The sequence below is a fragment of the Cervus elaphus genome, chromosome 10 (genome assembly GCF_910594005.1).
Source record: "Cervus elaphus chromosome 10, mCerEla1.1, whole genome shotgun sequence".
NCBI lineage: Eukaryota > Metazoa > Chordata > Mammalia > Artiodactyla > Cervidae > Cervus > Cervus elaphus.
The window spans coordinates 25936764-25961786 of NC_057824.1; the positions used below are offsets into that span (position 1 = coordinate 25936764).

Consider the following 25023-nt stretch of genomic DNA (forward strand, 5'->3'; position numbering starts at 1 on the left):
TGTTTTGTTAGGAAGGAAAGGAGATGACCTTCATTTTGCTTAACATTTTGGGAGTCCTGACCACAGTTTATTATAATCAGATGCAGTTTGCTCAAAGGATTATCAGAGATCACACTTGGATGTCAAGGTGTGACTGAAGTTGATAGGTAGACATTTACCAAAGGCTGCCAGAAACCATCTAATGAAGAGCAGAGGTGAGAAACACATCATCAGGAGAACGTATTTAATCACCCATGCAGGGATATTCTAATAACATCATTTATTCTTTCATTCTCAGGCTCCTCCCTCCTCTCTTTTAAAAAGGGAGGGCAGTTCCATTTGAGTATCATTTAGGGCAGGACCCAGTCCTTTAAGGGGAAGGACATAAATTCACAAATCTGCCTGGAACACTTTTTTTTGTTTATTCCAATAAGGGGTTGTATGCAGCTACTGTTTCTAACAAAATGAAAAAAAAAAAAACAGTAGAAGTGAAAAGTAAATCAATCGTAATCGGTGATTAGTTTTCCTTCAACAGATCCATCAGATCGTCTTCTATCCCCTTCTCACTCAGCTCATCTAGGCTGTAGTACCGGTGGACGATTTTCTCAGCGGTGACCACCACGACTCGGAGCCCGTGGGCATCTTTGCCCAGCTGGCACCCGATGGCGGATGACACCACCATGTCGAGGTTCCGGTAGGTGCCCCCAGCATTCCTGTGGTAGTGGCCGGAGAAGACAGCCTTGACACCTGCAGGGGAGGGAGAGAGCGTCAGGGGGCCAAGGATTTCCACCGAGATAACCGGGGGCTCCAAGGGTTTCTTCTGTGAACAGCAGCACATTGTTAATGATAAATACATGATGTTATTCAGCATTATATAATAAATACGAAGGTGGCACATGTGACATCGAGACTCTTTCCAAGGATAACTCAGTACACAATACACTATTCACCTGTCTGTCTGCCTTGCACAGGAAATGCTAGCGAACGAGTAATGTGCAGTATGTATACGGTGCTCAGCCGCGTCCGACTCTTTATGACCCCGTGGACTGTAGCCCGCCAGGCCCCTCTGTCCATGCAATTTTCCAGCAAGGATACTGGAGTGGATTGCCATTTCCTACTCCAGGGGATCTTCCCGACTCAGGGATCCAACCTGTGTCTTTTGTGTCTCCTGCATTGGCAGGTGGATTCTTTACCACTGAGCCACCTGGGAAGCCCCAAGGAACAAGGAGAGAGGGGGTGATAAGGTGAATGACTTTGAGAGAGATGAAGGAAACCCTCTGAGGCCTACACAAACGGCCACAGAAGGCAGAAGGTACATGTCCATGAAAAAGAACGTGTATGGAGCTCTAATCAAGACAGCTCAGCAAGGTTAACATTTAATGTAGCTCTTCCTCTCCAAACTGAGAGCCACGATGGGTCAAATACAAAAAAAGAAACCAAAGGACAGAGGGAGCCGTCAAAACCAAAATAAATAGTTCTAGCGACCAGAAAAAAAGCAGAAAGACAGAGTAGTGAGTGGGAGCTGAGCTCTTATAATCGAGACTGAAAGCACTTTCTCTGAGATAAGGAAATAAAGGTTGGCTCCTGGCAGAAACAGGGGAGCCTCAATACCTCCAGTTATGGAAGGAGATTGAAGGAAACCTCTGCTGCCCTGGGTCAGGGCAGTGCTGGGCTGGTGTGGTTAACAAGCGCTCAAAAAAAAAAAAAAAAAAAAAGAGGCTTGACTTGTAAAGAGTCAAACATGACTTAGCGACTGAACAACAACAACAAAATATATAGCGGAACTATGTGTGACTTTGTTCTGTATTTTCCATGTCTCTTGTAAATATGTTATCACACTTTCATAATTTTAGAAATAAGAAAAAATAGGCAAAGAAAAAGAAAAAAAATTATGTCTCCCCTCCACCACCACATACACAGAAGAGACTGGTAAGTGTTGAGTATGTTGAGTATTAACTTTGCTTCTTAATATAATTTATTTAATGATGAGTTTGTATAATTAAATTGTAGTAATGGCTTTTAACAACCAACTCATATAGCTCCTTAACATTTAATCATTGGTTTTCCTGTGCTGGTAGGAGGTGCCTCCAGGCCAGCACTGGGTGAAGGCTGACTGCAACCCATGGACGTAAGGAGGGAAGACAGACACGGGCTCAGGTCAAGCAACCAAAACGTGTTTCCCCAGGATGACTGTGGGACCAGGACTTTAAAGCAGTATTATAAAGCCTGGTCCTAGATGGATACTTTTGGGGTGGAAGTAACCAAAACCACTGGACAGAGAGAAGTTAGTCAAGAGAAAAGTGAGGGAAAAATAAAACTCCAAAATGCTTCTTACTCAGATTGAACCTGAAATAAAAAATCCTACCAGCCATGAAAATCTCATGCTAAGTAACAAACTCTTCAATCAGGGACATGAATTCACATCATGGGAAATCAATGCTATTAACAGTCTGGAAAATATTTAAAATAAATATTTGGCCTTCAAATATTCTCAATAAAGCACTAATATCTGTAAAAAAGAATAAGACGTCATGAAACAAAACAGGCATGAATTGAATAAGAATAGTTGGTAATGAAAATTTAGAAATGGTGAACATAAAAGTTAAAGTTTTAAAACAAAACTCTCAATAAATTGGATAAGTTGTAGACTAGACACTAATCAGATAGGGCATCAGTGAGTGAAAAGGAAGAACTGAGGAGCTGAATCAGAAAACAACATAGAGACCCAGACTCAAGCAATATGAATGCGCAATTCAAAGAACCCAAAGGATGGGTTAAGAGGTATCAATGAAGGCTTAAGAGGAAATGGAACAGAAGGAAGGAGGCAATAATAGTAAGAACAATTTGAAAAAATAATAGCCAGGAATTTTCCAGAAGGGAGGAACATATGGGTTTTCAAAAAAAACAGTACTAAGTAGGATATATAAAAATCAATTCACACTGACATATGTCATGGTAAAATTATGGAGCATCAAAAAGAAAAGTTTTCAAAAGATATCATGGCAAAAATATTATAAAGGAATGACAATTAGACAGGTAGCAGGCATCTCAATCATAAAAGAACCAGGGAGTGATACCTTCAAAATGCTTAGGGCAAGTAATTGTGAACTCCATTTTTTAACTTAACTAAACCATCATTCAAATTTAAGGGCAAAATAGATACATGTTTGTACATATAAAGACTAAGAGTCCACCACTTCTCAAAAACATTACGCTAAGTTAAGAAATGTCCAGAATGGGCATATCCATAGCAAAAGAAAGCTCATTAGAGGTTGCTGGACGAAGAGGGGAAAGAAGGAATGGGACGACTGCTAACAAGCACAGAGTTTCTTTGCAGAATGGTAGAAATGGTCTGGAATTAAGACAGTGGCAATGGTAGCACAGTTCTGTGAATATATCAAGACCACTGAATTTTGTAGTAACTGTTACTGAATTTTTTGAGTTCCTTGCACAGCAAGGAGATCAAACCTGTCAATCCCAAAGGAAATCAACCCTGAAAATTCACTGGAAGGACTGATGCTGAAGCTCCAATACTGTGGCCATCTGATGTGAAGAGCTGATTCATTGGAAAAAACCCTGATGCTGGGAAGGACTGAGGGCAGAAGGAGAAGGGGGACGACAGAGGATGAGATGGTTGGATGGCATCACCAACTCAATGGACATGAATTTGAGCAAGCTGTGGGAGATGGTGAAGAACAGGGAAGCCTGGCGTGGAGACAGGGTCACAAAGATTCAGACATGACTGAGCAACTGAACAGCAACATGATTGGGATTAAAACAGTAATTGACCTCTGTGATCATAATTATGGCATGAGAAAAACATCAAGTAGATCCCAGTAGACCCTTTAACTTCATGACTGCAGTCACCATCCACAGTGATTCTGGAGCCCAAGAAAAGAAAATCTGTCACTGCTTCCACTTTTCCCCCTTCTATTTGCCAGTAAATGTTCTATAAAATACCTGACCAGTACTTCTCAAAACTGTAAAGGTCATCAAAAACACAGAAAGTCTAAGGAATGGTCGTAGTTAAGAGGCATCCACACCATGGAACACTACTCAGCAACAAAAAGGAATCAACTACTGACAGATGCAATGTCTTGAATGGATATCAAGGAAATTTCACTGATCTTAAAGCCAATTCAAAAGGTTCCATACTGTATGATTCCATTTACCTAATTCTTTCTTTCTTTATTTGGCTATGCTGGGTCTTCATTGCAGCACATGGGATCTTTAGCTGAGGCATGCAGGATCTAGTTCCCTGACCAGGGACTGAAGCCAGGCCCCTTGCAGTGGAAGGGCAGAGTCTTAGCCACCGGACCACCAGGGAAGTCCCCACTTCCATTACATTCTTAAGGTGGCAACATTACAGATATGGTTGCTAGGAGTTAGGGACAGGGGTGCAGGGGCGTTGGGTATGGGTTGTGGCTACAGGAGGGATCTTCATGGTGAAGGAATTATTCTGCATTTGACAATGATTCCGGAAAGCATGATGAAAACACGATCTAAATGTTGAGCCCTGCTCGTCAGTAGGTCTGGGAAACTTTGAACAGAGCCCTGAAGACTACAGCCACTGTCCTGCAGTAGGAACTGAGACCCACCTGTACATAGGTGTGGCTGTCTGCTGGCCCGGGCCTGCAGCTAGGGATGGAAAGAAAGGTGACCTAGGTTTCCCTACTTAAAACAGCCAAGGGTGGGGAGACAGCTATTTCCGTTGACTCTTATTAAGATGCAAACAGACATATCTCATTTCAGAGGTAACTAGGTGCAACTGGCTTCTCACATTTTGTTGTGCATTCCCCTAGACCAATGCCAACATTTTCACATAAACATATCCTTTGGAAACACCAGGGAAGAGCCCACAGGTGTAGGTGTGTTGTGTCTGTGGTCATAAATACAGAGTGTGCACAGAGGCATTATTTATAATATCCACTTATAGGAGACTGGATAAATTATAGTATGTGTATTTTTTTTTTTAAAAGAGGTAGATTTACATACACCAGTGTTGATAGGCACCAAATATATTATTAAGTATGAATAGCAAGATGTAAAAAAAATTGTGTGGTCCTGTTTTTGTAAAATAAACATAACATCCATATGTAAAACAGATACCTAGTGGGAAGTTGCTATATAACACAGGGAGTGCAACCTGGTGCTCTAGAAGGGTGGGAGGGAGGCTCAAGAGACAGAGTTCTGTATATACGTACACACACACACACACACACACACACACACTTGGGGCCGACTCCCGTTGTTGTATGGCAGAAACCAACACAACACTGTAAAGCCATTACTCTCCAACTAAAAAAGAAAAAGATAATGTCCGTGTGAGAGCATGTGTGTGCATGTGTTTGTATCCTCAGCTGAATGGGGGACAGACAGACACTAAACTCACACGGGTGATTTCACAGCCAGGCTAGTGGGCGGCGGGGTTAGCAAGGGGGGGAGGCATCACTTTTTATGTTTTCATTGCAGTAATGTTTGCAGTGATCACAAATTGACCTGGCGATCACAAGCCAACATCGAGGTGGCATGGACCGGGAAAGGAGCACAGGAGGGACGGAGCCATGTGGCTAAAAGCTGCAGCTGGAACCATATCACTGGGGACGTGAAAGGCTCCAGACCATGCGGGCTGGAGGGCTGTGGAATGCCTGCCTGCTCCACCGCCCTCCTGGGGTTTCCGAGCCTGACGGTCTGTGCTGTCGGAAGTCCCAGTGGGAGCGTGTGCAATTAGACCCACCTTGGGGAGCTCCTAATGGCCAGTCGGAAAGCACTTAGTATTATTATTTTGTTGTCTGCTAAATCATGTTTATGAAATTTGGCTCTTAATGCCTAATTCATAGTTGCAAACTGTATTATTCTGGAGGGAATGCTTGGCAATTTTGAAAGTAGTTCGCATTAGCCATAATTAGCTGTAAAAACTCACTTATGTTTAAATTTCACGCCGTACTTATTGGCATTTGCCGAGATAGGAGCATTAATAGAGACTGTGCAAGTGACCAGCAGAACTTTCAGAATGGGTGTCGGCGGGCTGCGGACAGCTGGGTTTCTCCACCACCAGCGAATCCCATCCATTCTCTCCCCTGGGCCCAAGTGCTCATCATTTATTGTTAATGTCCCAAGTCACAGAAAATGTGACCAAATGAGGATTTTTAGGTGAGCAAAGGTGCCAAAGGGGACTAGAAATAAAGATTTTGAAAGAGATTGTCAGTAAGAAGAGCCATTGTGTTCAGACTCTTCTCATTTCTGGCTCATTCCATTACAATAAAGAACTTGGTATTTGCATCCTGAAAAGGCAATGAGGCAATGACCATATGATAAATTACAAAGGGACATCAGGCAAGAGGCTAAAGTCTGTCTCAAAGTAAGGACAAACGAATGACCCTCCACTCTCCTGGGTACTGGTGTGGACTTCAAGGCTCTGTGACATTCCTGGTTGGCCCAGACATGAGACTTAGGTGGGAAGAGTGGGAGCCTCTTCTTGGGTTGGAACAAGAACCGGGAGTCTGGCATTTGGTACTAGAAGTTTCTGGGTCTACTTCCCACCTCCTGGGAAGTCAAGGAGTTCTGAATCTCCATCATAGCTCCTGGTCCGGTCCCAAGTAAGGGCAGACACTGAGGCAGAGTGGGTGGAGGGAGGCTTGGAAGTAGGGCAGGACTCGAAGGACTTTCACCCAACGTCTCACTGAATTCTCCCAATAGACCTCTGTCCTGGGAGGGAGAACACAGAAGTCATTCCCATTTTACAGATGAGAAGACTGAGGCATGGAGAAGTTAAGGAACTAAGGCAAAGGGACTCAGTTAGAAAACAGGGCAGCCAGGATCAGAACCCAGGTGCTCGGATGCCAGAGCCCAAGCTGCAGACTTGGGTTCTGTCCTTGGGGATCTTGGGCCACTTACTGACCTTGGTGAACCTCGACTTCCTCACCTGTTAAGAGAATAATGACACCTGTCTCATCAGTGACAGAGAGGTTTGGATGAGGGCATAGATGCTGACCCTTTTGTGACCCCATGGACTGTAGCCCACCAGGCTCCTCTGTCCACATCTCCCCCCGAGGGGCCCCTCCTGGAGGGGGACACAGACACAACCAGCTTGGCCCTGCAACGTGCAGGCCCTTGTCTGAGTTACAGTTCTGCCACCAGGACCTGTTTGAAGTTTGAGCCATCTTGCTTTGGTATTAGCTTTCGATGTGGATGCATTGATTCACAACTCAATGCAGGTTAAGGAATGTGTTAATAAATCATGGTTTCCCTGACAAGGGGATTGATTTTAGCAGTGTTTTCTTGAGTTGGGCAAAATTTCCATTTGGCCTGTTCATCAGTCACCAGCGGCCGACATGGCTCTGTGGTTCCTTAATTGAGTATTATGTATAGATTGTTTTTGAATTATGAACTGCTGTAAGGAGATGACAAGCATCTTCTTAAATTACCACCAGAGGAAGAATTCCTGGCCGAGGCAGCCCCTACACCAGGAGGAAGCCTTCTGTGGCATTAGCTTCATATTTATTTCCCCATGGTATCAAGTCATAAAGATGCTATAAAGGCTATTTTTAAGCTGCCCTGATTCAAGTTCATTTCAAATCAATCAAAGGATTAGGAGGCAACCTCCATATAATTTAATATTCTCATTAATATCAGAAACTTGCCTCAAATCAATCAGGAAATCGGGGATGCACCCTGGTAACAATTTTGGTATTAAAAACTGACTTCCTTAATGCCTTCGGTGTTACTTAGGCTTGGAGAGTATAAACAGATTCTCCTTGGGCACTTTTTACTTTTATCCTGCCTGAGTACATATTTATGAAAATGCTGTGCATCTTTACATTGCCAGCTGTCACAGTGAAAATGGTGTCACAAATCATTAGTCACACTCAATTTATTCTGTCTCAGTGGTTAAGGGGGAAAAAATGGGCATCATAAACAAAGAAAAGGGCAAGAGAAATAAAGGAAGGTTGGTTTGAACATACAGAAGTGAAGTGAAAGTCACTCAGTTGTGTCCGACTCTGTGACCTCATGGACTATACAGTCCGTGGAATTCTCCAGGCCAGAATACTGGAGTGGATAGCATTTCCCTTCTCCAGGGAATCTTCTCAACCCAGGGATTGAACCCAGGTCTCCCACATTGCTGGCAGATTCTTTACCAGCTGAGCCACAAGGGAAGCTCTATAGAGAAAGTAGGTATAAATAATCCCTCTTGAAGGCAAGCAATTTCTCAGCAGGCAGCCAAGATGCAGGTCTGGAGATGATCCCTGCAGGCAGCCAGTGGCCTGGGATGGCTGAGATAGCATCAGGGGAGATATCAGAATATAAGAATACCAGAGTGGGTTGCCATTCCGTTCTCCAGGGAATCTTCCCAACCAGGAATTGAACCTAGGTGTCCCACATTGCGGGCAGATTCTTTACCGCCTGAGGAACCAGGGAAGCCCCAGCATGACATACTTCATATTAAATTATGATACTGAGTTGCCAATTTTGGAGTTCTAGATTCCAGTACAGTAGCTCTCAGAATTTCACCAGCAGGTATCTTTTCAGATGCCCAAGTGTCCATGACCCAAGTCTGCTAGGGACCGTGGAGAAAGGAAACGGCCTGCTCCTCATTCTCTGGGTAAGGTAGGATGCCGTTTCTTCGGGCGATTCAAGGCAATGAACATTTGCAGAGCTCCCTCTCGAAGCCAGGTGTTGGTGGAGCCTAAGGGGGCACCCAGATCAACCGTTCCTAGCAATCAAGAGCTTAAAGTCTACAGCTGGGTAGCACTGTAAAGTGCTTTCATAATAAAATGCAGAAAGTGAAAATAGCAGTGTAGCAGTGTTTTATTTACTGAGCATCTGCTCTGAGCTCAGCACTCTGCACGTGCCTCATCTCAGTTAAGCTTCCTAAGGACCCCCTCGAGGAAGACAATGTCCCCTTTTAACAGATGACAGGATCAGGCACAGAGAGGTTAAGTAACTTGCCCAGGGTCACACAGCTAGAATTTGTACCTGGATCAGACTGACTCAGAAGTAGTTGCCCTGTCTACCAGCCTGGAGGTACAAAGTGCCACGGATCATGGCTGGTGCTGGGGCCCAGTAAGAAGGTTTCCTGGAGGGGGTGGCTTTGACCTAAGCACATCCTCGACTACTTCCAGTTCTTTTGTTGTTGTTGTTTAGACCCTCAGTTGTGTCCGACTCTTTGTGACCCCGTGGACTGCAGCACGCCAGGCTTCCCTGTCTTTGACCATCTGCCAGAACTTGCTCAACCTCATGTCCATTGAGCCAGTGATGCTATGCAACCATCTCACCGTCTGTTGCCCTTTCTCCTCCTGCCCTCAATCTTTCTGAGCATCAGGGTCTTTTCCAATGAGTTGGCTCTTTGCATCGGGTGGCCAAAGTATTGGAGCTTCAGCTTTAGCATCAGTCCTTCCAGTGAACATTCAGGGTTGACTTCCTTTAAGATTGACTAGCTTGCCATTTCCTTCTCTATGGGATCTTCCCGACCCAGGAACCTAGGTCTCTTAAGTCTCCTGCATTGGCAGGCATGTTCTTTACCATTGACACCACCTGGAAAGCCCGTAATGACCATAATAGTAAAAACTAACATTTGTTGAAGATCTACTACAGGCCAGGCATCAGGAACAAGCCTCATAACATGTATTAATTTACACTCTTCAACATTCTCAAAGTATGTTATTGTATATGGGGGATGGGAGACCTCCCTACCCCCTCCCCTCAAGGTGGGAACCCCTCTTGTATGATTGCTGCTCTGGAGCTCCTGCTGGATTAGGCTGAAGTCCGACTCAGCTGAGCACGCTTCCTTCTTGACTCTGTCACCTGCCCTGACCCATCATTACCTCCCATTCACTCACATGTCCTCCAACTGTCATCTCAGGCTCTGCCTCCAGAGAAGAGACCCCAATCTACCTGGGTTGGACCCCCTGCCACCTCTACTGCTCAATTTGTGAGGTTCAAGGGCTCACCAGCCACCTGACTTCTCCCACAGCTCTACCCATTTTAAAAACACAGACTTTCTATCAGAACCTTAGCTTGCTCTCTTCAGTGGATTTAAATTTTCCATTGCACTATTCATCTTTGTTTTTCTGCTTTCAAAAGTAATGCATGCCTGAGGCGAGCAGCTGAATAATCTATGGTAAACTCACAGCTGTAAAAAAATTTAAAAAACAACAACAAAACCTGAGGAAGATCTCCATGAACTGATATGGAACAACTGCAGAGAAAAATGTAATATGCAAAAAAGTATATATAGGAACCTATGTTTAGTGTAAGAAAGGAAAAATAAAACACACATGATGCATGCAATATACCCTCAAATAGATCAGAAAAATATACTTGCAGTATCTATTGCAAATAATAGAACAATTAAGCAATTGAGGGTAAAATGCCAGATAAAGCTGGGTAAAAGGTATACAGGTATTTCTTTTTTACTTGCAATTTTTCTGTAAGCTTGAAAATATTTCGGAATAAAAAGGTTTTCTTCAAAAAAAAAAAAAAGGTATTCTTCAAAAAGCAATGCATGCTTGCTAAAGGTGAAATAAAATACTATAAAAATACAAGGCATTAAAAAAAAGGGGGGGGATCTCTCAAAGTCTCTCTTCCCATTTTAGGAGTTCTGTGTTATTCTGATAATTTAAATGTCTCTACTAATAAAATAGATCTAAGATATATGTCTACTGAAATAAACACATACACAAATACATGTAATTTCATAAAAATGAGATATGCTATCTATGGATTCGCAACTTACTTTTATTCACTCAGCAATCTATCTCTTAATAGTTTCCCTCAGGACATACAGCTCTATCTCAGAGCTGCCACATTATAAAATCCTAAAAACTGTATTTGCAGTGTGTAAAATCTAGGCTGTCAGATGATCGTTCTATACTTTAAATCGGGAGGTGGGGACATTCAGAGACTTCCGGACCTCGAGGGACTGCTCAGGTGCTTGGGGACACTCAGTGTGGCTTGAGAGTCTCAGGGGGCACTGGGGCAGTGACCCCACCCGGCCCCTATGGCCAGCTCTCCAGGGAGGGGCCCGTCCGTTCGTGTTGGCTGCAGGCTCATCAGCCCAAGAGACTCTCTCAGGTTGAAACACTCCCAAGCCAGCTCAACCAGTGCCCTGTGATGGTACCTAGTGGGGTAGGATGGGGTGGGAGATGGGAGGGAGGCGTTCAAGAGGGAGGGGACATATGTAGGTCTGTGGCTGATTCATGTTGAGGTATGGCAGAAAACAGCATAATACTGTGAAACAAATATCCTCCAATAGATTTTTTTTTTTTTAAGAGAGAAAACAAATGTTTTTAGAAATCATAGTTTTTAAAAAAGGCTCCAAGCAGTGCTGCTTCTGTATGAATTGACCAGGGATGGGGATGGGGGGATTATCTGCTACGGGAGTTGAACCCCAATCTTCTGAAGGGCATGAGCCGCCACAGAAGGCTGGGTGAAGATGACTTCACGGCCAGGGGATCAGGTGCCAGGCCGCCGCTGGAAACCTGGGTTCACGCCTTGCTTTCTTTTGTGAGTGCTATGGAACATGCAAACAACATCTGGTCACTTCAGGCACTTGCTCAGATGTCTGGTCCACGTGCCGTGAAGCATCTGTTTTGTCTTGAGGATTCATAGTCTCCTCCTGGGATTCTCTCTTTTTGTTTAGCTTGGGTCAGACGGAACGGCTCAGTTATTGAAATCACCTTCACCCAAGGCCAAGGGATTTCTTTTCTCTGTAGAGTATGAGCTGGCATTAGGTGAAGAGATTTCTTCTGTTTCAGAGTCCACCCCCACCCCAGGTTCATCTCCTAAAAAAAAATTGCCATTGTAAATTACATTCTACTTCCCCTAAATAATTATCAACAAAAATGACATTCTTCCCTCCCCAAGGCACCTCCAGTTGAAACTACAAGATGGTGGGAGGGCTGGGGGAATGAAGCCACAATTCTTGGTGGCGGAGAAATGGCTCAGAGAACACGGAGGGGCTGTTGTTGCCAGCTCAATCAGGACGGGAGTGGTTTTGCTGAAAAAGTTCCCAAGAAGAAGGGCTGGAGAGAGATATGCTGGTCAGTCATCATGCCCACATGGGAGGCGTTGGAGAGGGGCCTCCTCCTGTTCAGAGGGGAGGGCTGTATTTTTTAACTTTTTATTTTGTACTGGAGTATAAGCAATTAACAATGTTAATGCAGGCTGCCACATAACTTTGAGCAGAGTTCCCTGTGCTATATAGTAAGTCCTTGTTGGTTATCCATTTTAAATATAGCCATGTGTACATGTCCATTCCAAACTCCCTAACTATTCCTTTGCCCCCATCCTTCTCCTTGCCCCGGAAACCGTAAGTTCATTGGAGGTGGGTTGTATTTTATTAACGTTTTATTAATTTTCATATTTGGTTGCCAGAAAAGCAGTGGCAGCTTGGGGTACGGACTCAGGGGATGCTGACTTTAACCTCAGCCTGCCATTGTGGAGCTGTGTGAGTGTAACATGTGCATGCCCTGCCCTGAGCCTTGGCTCCCCCTCATCGGGAAGGTAGGACTAATATCAACCACTCCCGGTTCAGAGCCGTGCCCAGGGACACACGGCAGGAAGCTGCACGTGATGTACTCAGGCCATGCTCAGTAATTACACCTTCTTCTCATCTCCAACTATCCGATCAGAAGATTTTTTTTTTCATTTGCACAAATTACATCTTTGTCACTATTCATAATTTCCTCTTTATTTTTAAAAGAAGACAGCAGGCCTGTGTGTGAGCTGGAACTGTGGGGGCACACAGTCAGGTTTCAATCCAGAATGGACAATTTTCTAGATTTCCATTACCCGGTTTCTATGCCCTATCTTAAACACAGCTGTCAGGACAAGAGGCTCGTTAAAAAGACTGTTTTGACTGACGGCATGTTCATGTATCAAATTGGAAATCTGTCCAAAAATACTTGAGGGAGGTAGATGGAGGTGGCAGCAAGCCATGGGAGGGAGATGTTATGCAGAGTGCTGGAGATGAAATTTACTGGGATAAAAGTCAAAGCTATGGTTTTTCCAGTAGTCATGTATGGCTGTGAGAGTTGGACTATAAAGAAAGCTGAGCGCCGAAGAACTGATGTTTTTGAATGGTGGTGTTGGAGAATACTCCTGAGAGTTCCTTGGACTACAAGGAGGTCAAACCAGTCAATCCTAGAGGAGAACAGTCCTCAATGTTCACTGGAAGGACTGATGCTGAAGCTTTAACACTTTGGCCACCTGATGTGAAAAACTGACTCATTAGAAAAGTCCCTGATGCTGGGAAAGATTGAAGGCAGGTGGAGAAGGTGACGACAGAGAATGAGATGGTTGGATGGCATCACCAACTCAATGGACATGCGTTTAAACAAGCTCCAGGAATTGGTGATGGGCAGGGAAGCCTGGCATGCTGCAGCTCATGCAGTGGCAAAAAGTCAGACACGCTGAGCAAGTGAACTGAACTGAAAGGGCTCTAGGTCAGACCTGGTGGGCCCAGAAGGGGAATGCTGTGTCACTGCAATGTGGGGAACTTGGGAGAGTCAGTTTCCATTTCAATAACCGGGAAAGGAAAGAGTCCAATCAGGCAGAGATGCCTTAAACAACATGGAATTTGCCTAAATCACGTGCTTTCCCATGAGCCCTTTAGATGGCAGCCTTCCCCGGGCTCTGCCCATGCCTTTCTCTGCTTGCTGGACAACCACAGCCTGTCGTAGCCTCTGCCACCCTACCTGCTGACAACCCAAATCATTTCCCGGCCCAGACTCAGTTCTCCCACTGCTCACAGGACGTCTCTTCCTGAAGTCCCTGCAGGTACTGTAAGCTCACTGCTTCCACCCCATGCCTGCTCCTCCTCGTGGGCTGCCCAGGGCCAGCACACAGCCACCTGCTTCAGGGCCATGGGCTGTGTATCTCCTGCATGCCCTGGGGTTTTCTGCCTGAGCCTGCTCACAGTCCTTTCTGCTCTCCATCCTCAGGGTGGTTTTTATGGCTGCCTGCTTGACCCTCTTTTCTGACCCAAGTGTCAGGATAACCTTCTGCTGTCAGTGGCTTAAACAAGCAAAGCATGTGCTTGTATTTGCCTCTATCTGTCCATCCCATACTGAGAATGAAGGAGGGCAGTCAGGATGGGTGCAGCTGCTCAACAATTTTCACCAAGAATCCAGGCTCCTTCTGTCCTACTCCAACCTCAGCTTGTGGCTTTGTCATCTAGATTGCAAGATGGCTGCAGGGCTTCCAGACATCACGTCCAAGTTCCAGGCAGGAAGAAGAGGGAAGGGCCAACAAAAAGCTTCCCAGGAAGTGCCACTTGCTGAATTTCGGGACTGGGACATGTGGCTACACTAGATGCAAGGGCGTCTGGAAAGGAGTGTTTTCAGCCTGTCATATGGGGCCCAGAACAAAATCAGGGAAAGAAGGAAGGGAAAATGCATCCAGGACAGACAGGGCAAGGTTGTCCCTCTAAAATGCAAGACCTGATCGTGCCACTTCTCCACGTAAAATCTTCCCGTGCGTCTCCGTCACCCCGGGGCTGGATCTGGCTCCTGTTTCATATCCTCCACACCTGAGCCCTCCTGTGGTCGCCGAGGAGCTTCAGTGCCAGCCCGGTACCTGCCAGCCATGCTGTGGCTCCAGCCTCAGCCTGGGCTCTCCCGGTCTCTTGAGTGCCCTCTTCCCGCCCACAGGCGCCCAATGACCTCTCACTCATCCTTCAGGACCCTGCCTCTCCTCTCCCGGCGGAAAACTTCCTCCCGGCCGGAGCAGTCTCTCCTCCCTCCCTTTCCTGGCATGTTCCTCTGCTTTTTCCTGCGGTTTCTTGCCCCCACCCTGGTGGCCCCTGCTGGCCTGTGAGGACAGGAGCCAAGTCTAAGTAAACATCCACCCCCGGAACGAAGATAACAGGGCCATGGCTCTATCAATGACTGTTGGAGGATGGATGGATGGAGAGTTAAGGCAGTGAATGGATACATGGAAATTTGTGGCAACTCGCAAGCTGCGTTTTAGGAGGTGTCCTGGAGGAGACAAACCTCCCCTTTGCCGACATTATCTAAGGAAAAGTTGAGCGCCAGTACTTTCTGCTATTACAAAGGAGTTGCCAGGCTCCTTACAAAAGGAGGCCTGATGTTACTAAATGAGGGTGGAGGGCAGAGACGGGGGAGTAAGTACTGATTCTGAGTCTTAGACGCCACATGAGCTCCTTTACTGCCCTGAACATTCGCTTCCTCAGTTTTAAGAAGGGAATGATAACAGATCCCTCATGGAATTGTTGTGAGCTTCAGAGATGATGTGTCTGACCCCCTGACCGCAGGCTCACTAACACTCCCTGGGGACACAGCACTTTTCAGACCTGGGTGGTTTTTATAAAATTTATTTTTATTTATTTGGCTGCACCAGGTTTTAGTTGCGGCATGTGGGATCTAGTTCCCTGACCAGGGATCGAACCTGGGCCCTCTGCCTTGGGAATGAGGCGTGTCTTGGTCACGGAACTACCAGGGAAATTCCCCAGTCCTGTTTTTGAAAGAAAGCGTGAATGTGGCTCCTCCTTCCTTGCCATGGGAGACAGTGCTGGTGGCCTCCCCAAATCCATGCCCTTCCTTTTCCCTTTGCTACAAGGATCCTGGTTTTGCTGTGGCGGGTCATGGGCTGCATTCCCAGAGCCAAGAAGGAGGCGGTTCTCTTCCCAGGGCCCCCCGGGGGGCTGGGCAAGGGCCTGGGGTCCAAGTCTGTGGGAGGATGTCGGCTGGGGGTGGTCCCTCCAGGGAAAGGTGGTATTTCTTTTGTTTTTTTTACAAGTCCCCTTTTCTGCCTCCTGAATGTAATGCTCAGAACTACAACAAGCATCTGAGAAGGTACAAACTAAGGAAGGGGACACACTGGGGGGAGTCGGGGGGCGGGGGGAAGGCGGCAGAATCACAGCAAGATCCTGTCCCCAAGTTAGACTTGTCTGAGAGCCTGAACCACACAAGATCATAAACTTCCTTATTCTCTGAGCTGGGCAAGTTGGGGTTTCTGAGTACATACAGCCAAAAGGAATAAATACGATTCTATCCTTTTTAGACCTGTAACTCTAAAGTCTCTCGAGGTGACCAGTAATCTGCTTTTAGACACTATGTAAATTGGATTTTGGAAGCTTCCTGAAGATAATACAAGAGGTCCCAGGACTTTCCTTGGGAGGGTGGCTCAGTAGGATCCCAACAGAGGGCTGTTTTGTCAGAGATATTCTGACATCCTTTCCACAGCGTGTGAAATTGCTTTCTCAAGAATCAAACATTCAATAAGACCAAGGCGTGGACCCAGGGCAATGCCTGGGACAGAGGAGGGGGTGGGGCTCTGGGTAACCTTAGGCCCTGGTGGCTCAGATGGTAAAGAATCTGCCTGCAATGCAGGAGACCTGGGTTCAATCCTTGGGTGGGGAAGATCCCTTGGAGAAGGGAATGGCAATCCACTCTGGTATTCTTGCCCAGAGAATCCCATGGACAGAGGAGTCTGGCAGGCTACAGTCCACGGGGTTGCAAAGAATCAGACACCACGGAACGACTAACACTTTTCACTTACATACGACAACTTGGAGGCTATCGGGAAGTGAGAAGTTGATTAACACCCATTAGAGACAGAGTGTGCTATTAAAAGACCCAAAACAGGATCAACAGAAAACAAAGAAAGAAAATCTCCTCCCTTAGATTTTAGTCTCTCACTTGTGGGTAGACGAGAGGAAATGTGGAAAACGCTAAGTGGCATAATCTTCTGAAATAACTGATGGCTCTGTAACTATTATTCTTAAGTACAAGCGTCAGTGGAGAGCGATCTTAAGTACCTACACCAGGGGTTAGGAAACCACAGCTAATTGTCTATCAGCTCGTAAGAGGTGTGAATGAAGAACGCCTCTTACATTTTTAAGTGGCTTATGTTTTGGTTTATATAAGCACCTATGTATTCTTTCCAATTTTACCTCTGGGCCCACAAGGCTTAAGAGATTTACTATCTGGGCCTCTACAGAAGTAGTCTGCCAAACCCTGACCTTGACTTCATTACAAGGATTCTTTTCATTTTATTCATTTTTTTGAGAAACTCAGAAGATTCAGATGAGGCGAAAAAAATAACATTTATATTCTCACCACCCACAGATAATAAATATTTCCATCTTGTAAGATCTCCTTTTCACAGCTTTTAAGAAAGAAAAATTATAATGATATAATTTATATAAAATTATAGCCCATGTATCATTTGACCAGCCCCTGCTATCCCCAGGCACCTGGCTTCGCATCTAATGAGTGGGCACCTTTAGCCAGAGGGTCAGTGACCTTAACAAGATTGAGAACAGCTGTTCCATAATCTTGATTAGAAGATAGGAAGTGGGGACATTGATCACCATGCTTCTGGGTATTGATGGGTCAACTGCACAGAAAGGTTTCTTTTCCTTGAAAGCAGCCTGCGCCATGGTATGTGGGCTCAACAAACCCCACTCTACTAAATTGAATGGGTGTCCCCAAAACAAACATTCCATGGAGTGATTTCATGAAGGCACATCCTCAAAGTAAAGGTTGTTATGAATGAAAGCAAAGGAAGGAAGGGGGATGGACACTGGAGGAAGAAGGAAAAAGAAGAGAGGAAGGAAGGAGGGGTGGGATGCCCCGGATGTGGAAGCCATCCACGGCAACAGGTAGAATGCAGTTCACACTCTAAAGGGAAACCATCCCCCTATCAAATGGGGAGCAATAAACTATTTAAATATCTTCAAATGTGATTTATGGAGTTAAGTAAAAGTTGCTCAGTCGTGTCCGACTCTGCGACCTGATGGACTATACAGTCCATGGAATTCTCCAGGCCAGAAAACTGGAATGGGTAGCCTTTCCCTTCTCCAGGGGATCTTCCAACCCAGGGACTGAACCCAGGTCTCCCGCATTGCAGGCAGATTCTTTACCGTCTGAGCCACCAGGGAAGCCCAAGAATACTGGAGTGGGTAGCCTATCCCTTCTCCAGCAGATCTTCCCGACCCAGGAATTGAACCAGAGTCTCTTGCACTGCAGGTGGATTCTTTACCAGCTGAGCTCCCAGGGAAGCCCTGATTTATGGAGAGGGGGATTAAATATTAAGAACAAATCTCTAATATCAGGAAGTCCTCCCTCTAAGGCTTCCATATTGACTGTAATTCTCTGGTTCCATCCCGACTTTGGACTGAGCTTTGTGAGGTTAAGACCAACGCTTACTCATCTTTGTTTCTCTAGTTTCTAAATGCAGAGAACATGCGCAGTGTGTTCAAGATGCAAAGATGAATGTGACCATATGCAGAGTACCAGAATGCAGTCTTCAGAGCTCCAGAACTCTTCCATTTAAAGTGCCAAACCACCTCAGCAAAACGTGACTCCGGGTCATGCCTGATCTTACCAAGACCAATTTCAGGTGTTTGTTTCACAAATAAAAGCAAAAAGCAAAGGAGAAATGGGAAGATATACCCATTTGAATGCAGAGTTCCAAAGAATAGCAGGGAGAGATAAAAAAGCCTTCCTCAGTGATCAGTGCAAAGAAATAGAGGAAAACAACAGAATGGGAAAGACTAGAGATCTCTTCAAGAAAATTAGAGATACCAAGGGGACACTTCATGCAAAGATGGGCTCAATAAAGGACAGAAATGGTATGGGTATTACAGAAACAGAAGATATTAAGAAGAGGTGGTAAGAATACACAGAAGAACTGTACAAAAAAGATCTTCATGACCCAGATAATCGCGATGGTGTGCTCACTCACCTATAGCCAAACATCGTGGAATGTGAAGTCAAGTGGGCCTTAGGAAGCATCACTATGAGCAAAGCTAGTAGAGGTGATGGAATTCCAGTTGAGCTATTTCAAATCCTGAAAGATGATGCTGTGAAAGTGTTGCACTCAATATGCCAGCAAATTTGGAAAACTCAGCAGTGGCCACAGGACTGGAAAAGGTCAGTTTTCACTCCACTCCCTAAGAAAGGCAATCCCAAAGAATGCTCAAACTACCGCACAATTGCACTCATCTCACAAGCTAGTAAAGTAATGCTCAAAATTCTCCAAGCCAGGCTTCAGCAATACATGAACCATGAACTTCCAGATGTTCGAGCTGGTTTTAGAAAAGGCAGAGGAACCAGAGGGCAAATTGCCAACATCCACTGGATCATTGAAAAAGCAAGAGAGTTCCAGAAAAACATCTATTTCTGCTTTATTGACTATAGCAAAGCCTTTGACTGTGTGGATCACAATAAACTGTGGAAAATTCTGAAAGAGATAGGAATACAAGACCACCTGACCTGCCTCTTGAGAAATCTGTATGCAGGTCAGGAAGCAACAGTTAGAACTGGACATGGAACAACAGACTGGTTCCAAATAGGAAAAGGAGTACGTCAAGTCTGTATATCGTCACCCTGCTTATTTAACTTATATGCAGAGTACATCATGAGAAACGCTGGGTTGGATGAAGCACAAGCTGGAATCAAGATTGCTGGGAGAAATATTAATAACTGCAGATATGCACCACCCTTATGGCAGAAAGTGAAGAAGAACTAAAGAGCCTCTTGATGAAAGTGAAAGAAGAGGGTGAAAAGTTGGCTTAAAGCTCAACATTCAGAAAACAAAGATCATGGCATCCAGTCCCGTCACTTCATGGCAAATAGATGGAGAAACAGTGGAAACAGTGGCAGACTTTATTTTGGAGGGCTCCAAAACCACTGCAGATAGTGACTGCAGCCATGAAATTAAAAGACGCTTACTCCTTGGAAGGAAAGTTATGACCAACCTAGACAGCATTTAAAAAGCAGAGACGTTACTTTGCCAACAAAGGTCCATCTAGTCAAAGCTGTGGTTTTTCCAGTGGTTATGTATGGATATGAGAGTTGGACTATAAAGAAGGCTGAGCACTGAAGAACTGATCCTTTTGAACTGTGGTGTTGGAGAAGACTCTTGAGAGTCCCTTGGACTGCAAGGAGATCCAAGCAGTCCATCCTAAAGGAAATCAGTCCTGAATATTCATTGGAAGGATTGATGTTGAAGCTGAAACTCCAATACTTTGGCCACCTGGTGCGAAGAACTGACTCATTTGAAAAGACCCTAATGCTGGGAAAGATTGAAGGTGGGAGAATGGGATGACAGAGGATGAGATGGTTAGATGGCATCACCAACTCAATGGACATGAGTTTGAGTAAACCCTGGGAGTTGGTGATGGACAAGGAGGCCTGGGGTGCTGCAGTCCATGGGGTTGCAAAGAGTCAGACACGACTGAGCGACTGAACTGAAGCATTTTTAAGATTTGGGCTTGTTTGAGCAGAAAGGACGTCATGAAAGTAGCATTTATCGCAGAGAAAACCTGAAAACAATCTCAGGGTCCAACAATGGCAAAAGAGTTCAATGGACATGGTATGTCTATATGGTATAAAAACATCTGTGATTTGGAGAATATTTTTAATGACATGAGATAATGCTTTGTATGACAATCTTATGCTTCTAAAATGCTCATATGATCTTAGCTGTATAACGAGAACTTACTAGCAAGAAAACATTAATGAACAAATTACTTATAAACCAAGCTCCTAGCGACTACTCCTCCCTACCTGACTCGCTCAACCAGGGAGAGGCACTTTTGTGTTAAATTACAAATCATACCAAAGATGAAGGGTGTAATATAAAGCTGATGAAAAGTGACACCAGGGAACTGTCTGTATCATGGGGAAGTCATCAACAAACAAGGCTGTCACAGAACACACACTCATGGGCACATACACACAAGTACCACAGAGGAGCAATAACTAGACTATTGATAGATTCAGAAAAAGACCCTTGGGAAAATTGATGAAACCTGCAAATATTTTTTCCTCTTTTAAGAATGACCCTCAATTATGTTGTTGCCAATGTTAAACAGAGGATGCTGACAAAAGATTATTTTATACAATTTAGACCAAGGAAATCAAATGACACTTGATTCACTCTTTGTTCATCCTAAGGGTTGGTATATATTTGCAGTAACAACCAACATTTTATCAAACACAAGTTGAAGTAAGCTGATGGCCATAATTTGCCTCTTTTCTCAAGATAGTATCTCAAACCAACCTTTATTTTTATTTGCTCACTATTTCTATGAGCTGCAGTTGTCATTTTGAAAGTGAGCTTTTCTTGCTGCCCTAATCGTCTGATGAGCTTCCTTGGTGGCTCAGTGGTAAAGAATCTGCCTGCAATGCAGGAGACCTGGGTTCAATCCCTGGGTCAGGAAGATCCCCTGGAGAAGGAAATGGCAACCCACTCCGATAATCTTGCCTGGAAAATCCCATGGACAGAGGAGCTTGGTGGGCTACAGTCCATGGGGTTGCAAAGAGTTAGACACAACTTAGTGACTAAACAACAACAATCCTTAGATGGGAGCCCACCTGGACTTGTATCCCAGGGGAGTTGGTCAGAGTCTGCAGGAAAGTAGAGGTCCCTTCCTGTTTCAAGCAGCATCTTTGTCTGAAGAAGGAACAGCCCACCTCCTCAAGATCAAAGGATGAGCTGAGGGGCTTACTCTGGAAAAAGACTGCTGCTCCCTGAAGCCAGAGGGGAATTCCACACCCTATAGGACTTCCTGGACCCCCACCTAGCAGGACCCCTTCAGACGCTGTGATTCTAAGCCTCCGTAATTGGCTGAACCAGCTCCTTCTCTGGGGCAGCCCCTGAAGAAGCACAGGTGCAGAGTGGAGGTGGTAGGTGAGCGGGTGGGAAGTGCCCCAACACAAGCTGGCCTGGCTCCTCTCATCCTGCCCAACGTGCACTCTACTCATTATCCTGAAAGCATGATTAGGAGGCCAGGGGTCAGAGCCAGAGCCCTGGGACTGGAGCTGACCTGTGTGAAGCTGGGCATGTGGATGTGTCTCTCTGTGCCTCAGTTTCCTCATCTATGAAATCAGAGCAATAGAACCTGTGGGACTTCCCTGGTGGCACAGTGGATAAGAATCCACCTGCCAATGCAGGGGACATGGGTTTGATCCCTGGTCTGGGAAGATTCCACATGCCTCGGGGCAACTAAGCTGGCACACCACAACTCCTGAAGCCTGTACATCTGGAGCCTGTGCTCCATAACAAGAGAAGCCGCGGCATGGAGAAGCCTGTGTACAACACCTGCCACAACTAGAGAAAGCAATGACGACCCGTGCAATCAAAAATAAATAAATAAATGAGTAAAGACATTAAAAAAAAATACCTGTAGGGCAGAATTTAGTAAGTGGAAATTATTATGATGTTAACATAATATCGGGCTTTAAATGGCTTATGAAGTAAAACTGACACTTGAGGATGCTGGTTACCCTGGGGTCTTCAGCACTCACTTGCAGGGGCTAACTCAGGGACACGGGAGCCCCGTGTGGTGGGCACGGGAGACGTAGAAAGAACACAGTCAGAAAGACTCGGGTTCCAAGTCTGGTACCTCTCCAGCCACCCAGCAGTGGGTCAGAGCTGTGAACTTGTGTGAGGGAGAAAATAGGTTCCTTATATATTACTTTCTCTGCTATTAAGTCACCTACAATATTTTTATCATAGTGAAAATGATGACAGCAAGATGGCTAATCCTAACTGCACATCATCACTGAATACTTACCAGCAACCAGACACTGTGTTGAGGTGCTGGATTTACCTTATCTGATCCCCATAAAAACCTGGAGATAATCTATTCCTCTTCCCAGTTCTGCGGCCTGAGCAAGTGATTCGGCCTCTGGGACTTTGCTCGTCAGTAAAATGCTGAGAAAGCCAACACCTTGAGGGGTGCTGTGCAGGCTGCAGGGACAATGAGCAGAGCCTCCAGCAATAACATGAGCCATAAAAAAAAAAAAACTCAGTATTAGCCATGGCTCGCAAGAAGCCTGTGCATCTTCTGCCTTTTTCAGAGGAAAAACTGCTTTATTAGGTGCATTCAGTAGCATCAGTCGGTAGACTACTCACTCCAGTATTTCTGGGCTTCCCCTGTGGCTCAGCTGGTAAACAATCCACCTGCAATGCGGGAGACCTGGGTTCGATCCCTGGGTTGGGAAGATCCCCTGCAGAAGGGAAAGGCTACCCACTCAAGTATTCTAGCCTGGAGAATTCCAGGGACTGTATAGTCCATTGGGTTGCAAAGAGTCAGACATGACAGAGTGACTTTCCCTTTCAGTGGCATCATGGAGGAAGCAGGGTGAGGATGTAAGGTTACAGCCCCCGAGGGAGACAGACCATCACAGGGCCCACCCAGCAGGAGGCTAGAGTAGCATTATTCTGGCCAGGACTCGCTCGCCTCCCCACCCAGCAAGGCCCTGCAAGGACTGCTCACCTGCACTTGCCCCAGGGTGCAGGGGAGTGCCTTCTGTAAAGGAGACACTTAAGAGAAGTTCTTTTTTCTCCTCCTGCATGTCTGGATTCTAAATCTGAAAGGGACCGGGGCTCCTCACTGCTGCGTGCCTGGGTTCCTCACCTGGCCTGCAGACAGGTCACGGGACCCTGGGCTATGACAACAGGGCACAGCGGAGGCTTCTCCCAATTGGGTCCTGGTCTTTACTTCTACTTAAGTCATCAATAGGCAAACACTTCTGTTAAGTAAAATTATAAACCTAAACTAAAGCAATTTCCAGCTTAAAAAATATACATATAAATATGTATTTATTTGGCTATGCCGGGTCTTAGTTGTGGCATGCAGGATTCTCCATCTTTCTTGTGGCACGTGGGATCTAGTTCTTGATTAGGGATGGGACCCAGGCCCCTTGCATTGGAAGCACGGAGTCTTAGCCCCCTGGATCACCAGGGAAATCCCCTCCAGCTTATTTTATGTAGAAATATTCTAAATTTTCACCATATGCTGTTAGTCATGGGGCTTCTCAGGTGGCGCTAGTAGTAAAAAACCTGCCTGCTAACACAGGAGACATAAGAGATGTGGGTTGGATCCCTAGGTTGGGAAGATCCCCTCCAGGAGGGCACGGCAACCCTGTCCAATATTCTTGCCTGGAGAATCCCATGGACAGAGGAGCCTGGTGGGCTACAGTCCATAGGGTCACATAGAGTCCGACATGACGACTTAGCATGCATGGACTGTTAGCCATAGTGGGGGCAAGTGCCTTTTAAATGAAAGCAAGTCCAGTAAAGAAAAAAATTACTCAAACTAGTATAGGAAGTAAGAGTGTTGAGCTAAGTGAGGGACATTTCAATTTTACACAGGAATCCCACTGGTCATTTGAAAATGACACTAATTGCTATTTTAAAAGCATGACTTCCCCCTAAAAAACAGCTATAATATTTTGACTTCATAAGCTTAAACAGACACGGTTGTTTCCCCTATACTTGTGGCTCCTTTTTGAAACATCACAATGGGGTTTTCCAACAAGATTTTGAATTTTCAGCTTGAGGGTGACCTATGGTGCTCTGTTGAGTGCGTTCCTGTCCTAGGTGCCCAGCACTGGGCCCAAGCTATTTGCTGAGTGGACAGATGCTTGACTTCACTTCGGGAACCAGCAGCACACACTTACGCATGCCAGATTCACAATTTATAAATATTTACCATCAGGATTTGATTTTAACTTTAATTAGCCCAACTGTTAAGGATACCTCCGAAGTGAGAAATGTAATCTATTACTTTGCACCAGATGCAGCTTCCGCAGTTGGTCTTCTATCTCGGTTTATAGTGAAGGGGACACAGACCTCAAATGACTAAAGCGTGAGGTTTTACAGTGAGCTGATTGGAACATAAAGCAGACCAACCTGGAAGATGAATTCAAGACCAAATGTAAATTAAAGAGGGTGAAAATTCCTCAAGCTGATATGCCCCCAGAAACTGAATTCTACAGATGCTCAAAAAAAGGACTGCTTGTTGAGTTCTTACTTGAAAGTCAGTTAAAAAAAGAACCATTAAGATAGCTTGTTTTTGTTTTAGGGCATTAAAAACAGAGAGCACTGTTTGATGATGGCCGTTGCCCGTGGATCCATTTCCTGGATTCAGAAAAATCTGACTATGAGATTACACCTTCCAAGGTGTGTTTACCAGCACATTAGCTGGTGGAGGTGTGTGTTTAAAAAAAATAAACGCAGAGTCAAATCCTCTCACTAAATTCCATAGGAATTTACCATCTAGTA

At 45.2% G+C, this 25023-nt stretch overlaps 1 protein-coding gene across 1 annotated transcript in view; it reads right to left on the reverse strand.

The window, feature by feature from the left end:
- Positions 1-240: 240 nt before the first annotated feature.
- CPPED1 (calcineurin like phosphoesterase domain containing 1) overlaps positions 241-25023 on the reverse strand; it is a 127537-nt gene continuing 102754 nt past the window's right edge. Inside the window, exon 4 of the mRNA XM_043914349.1 lies at positions 241-726. Within this exon, the coding sequence (XP_043770284.1) occupies positions 497-726 (230 nt within the window). The 3' untranslated portion in view covers positions 241-496. The remainder of the gene's footprint in view (positions 727-25023) is intronic.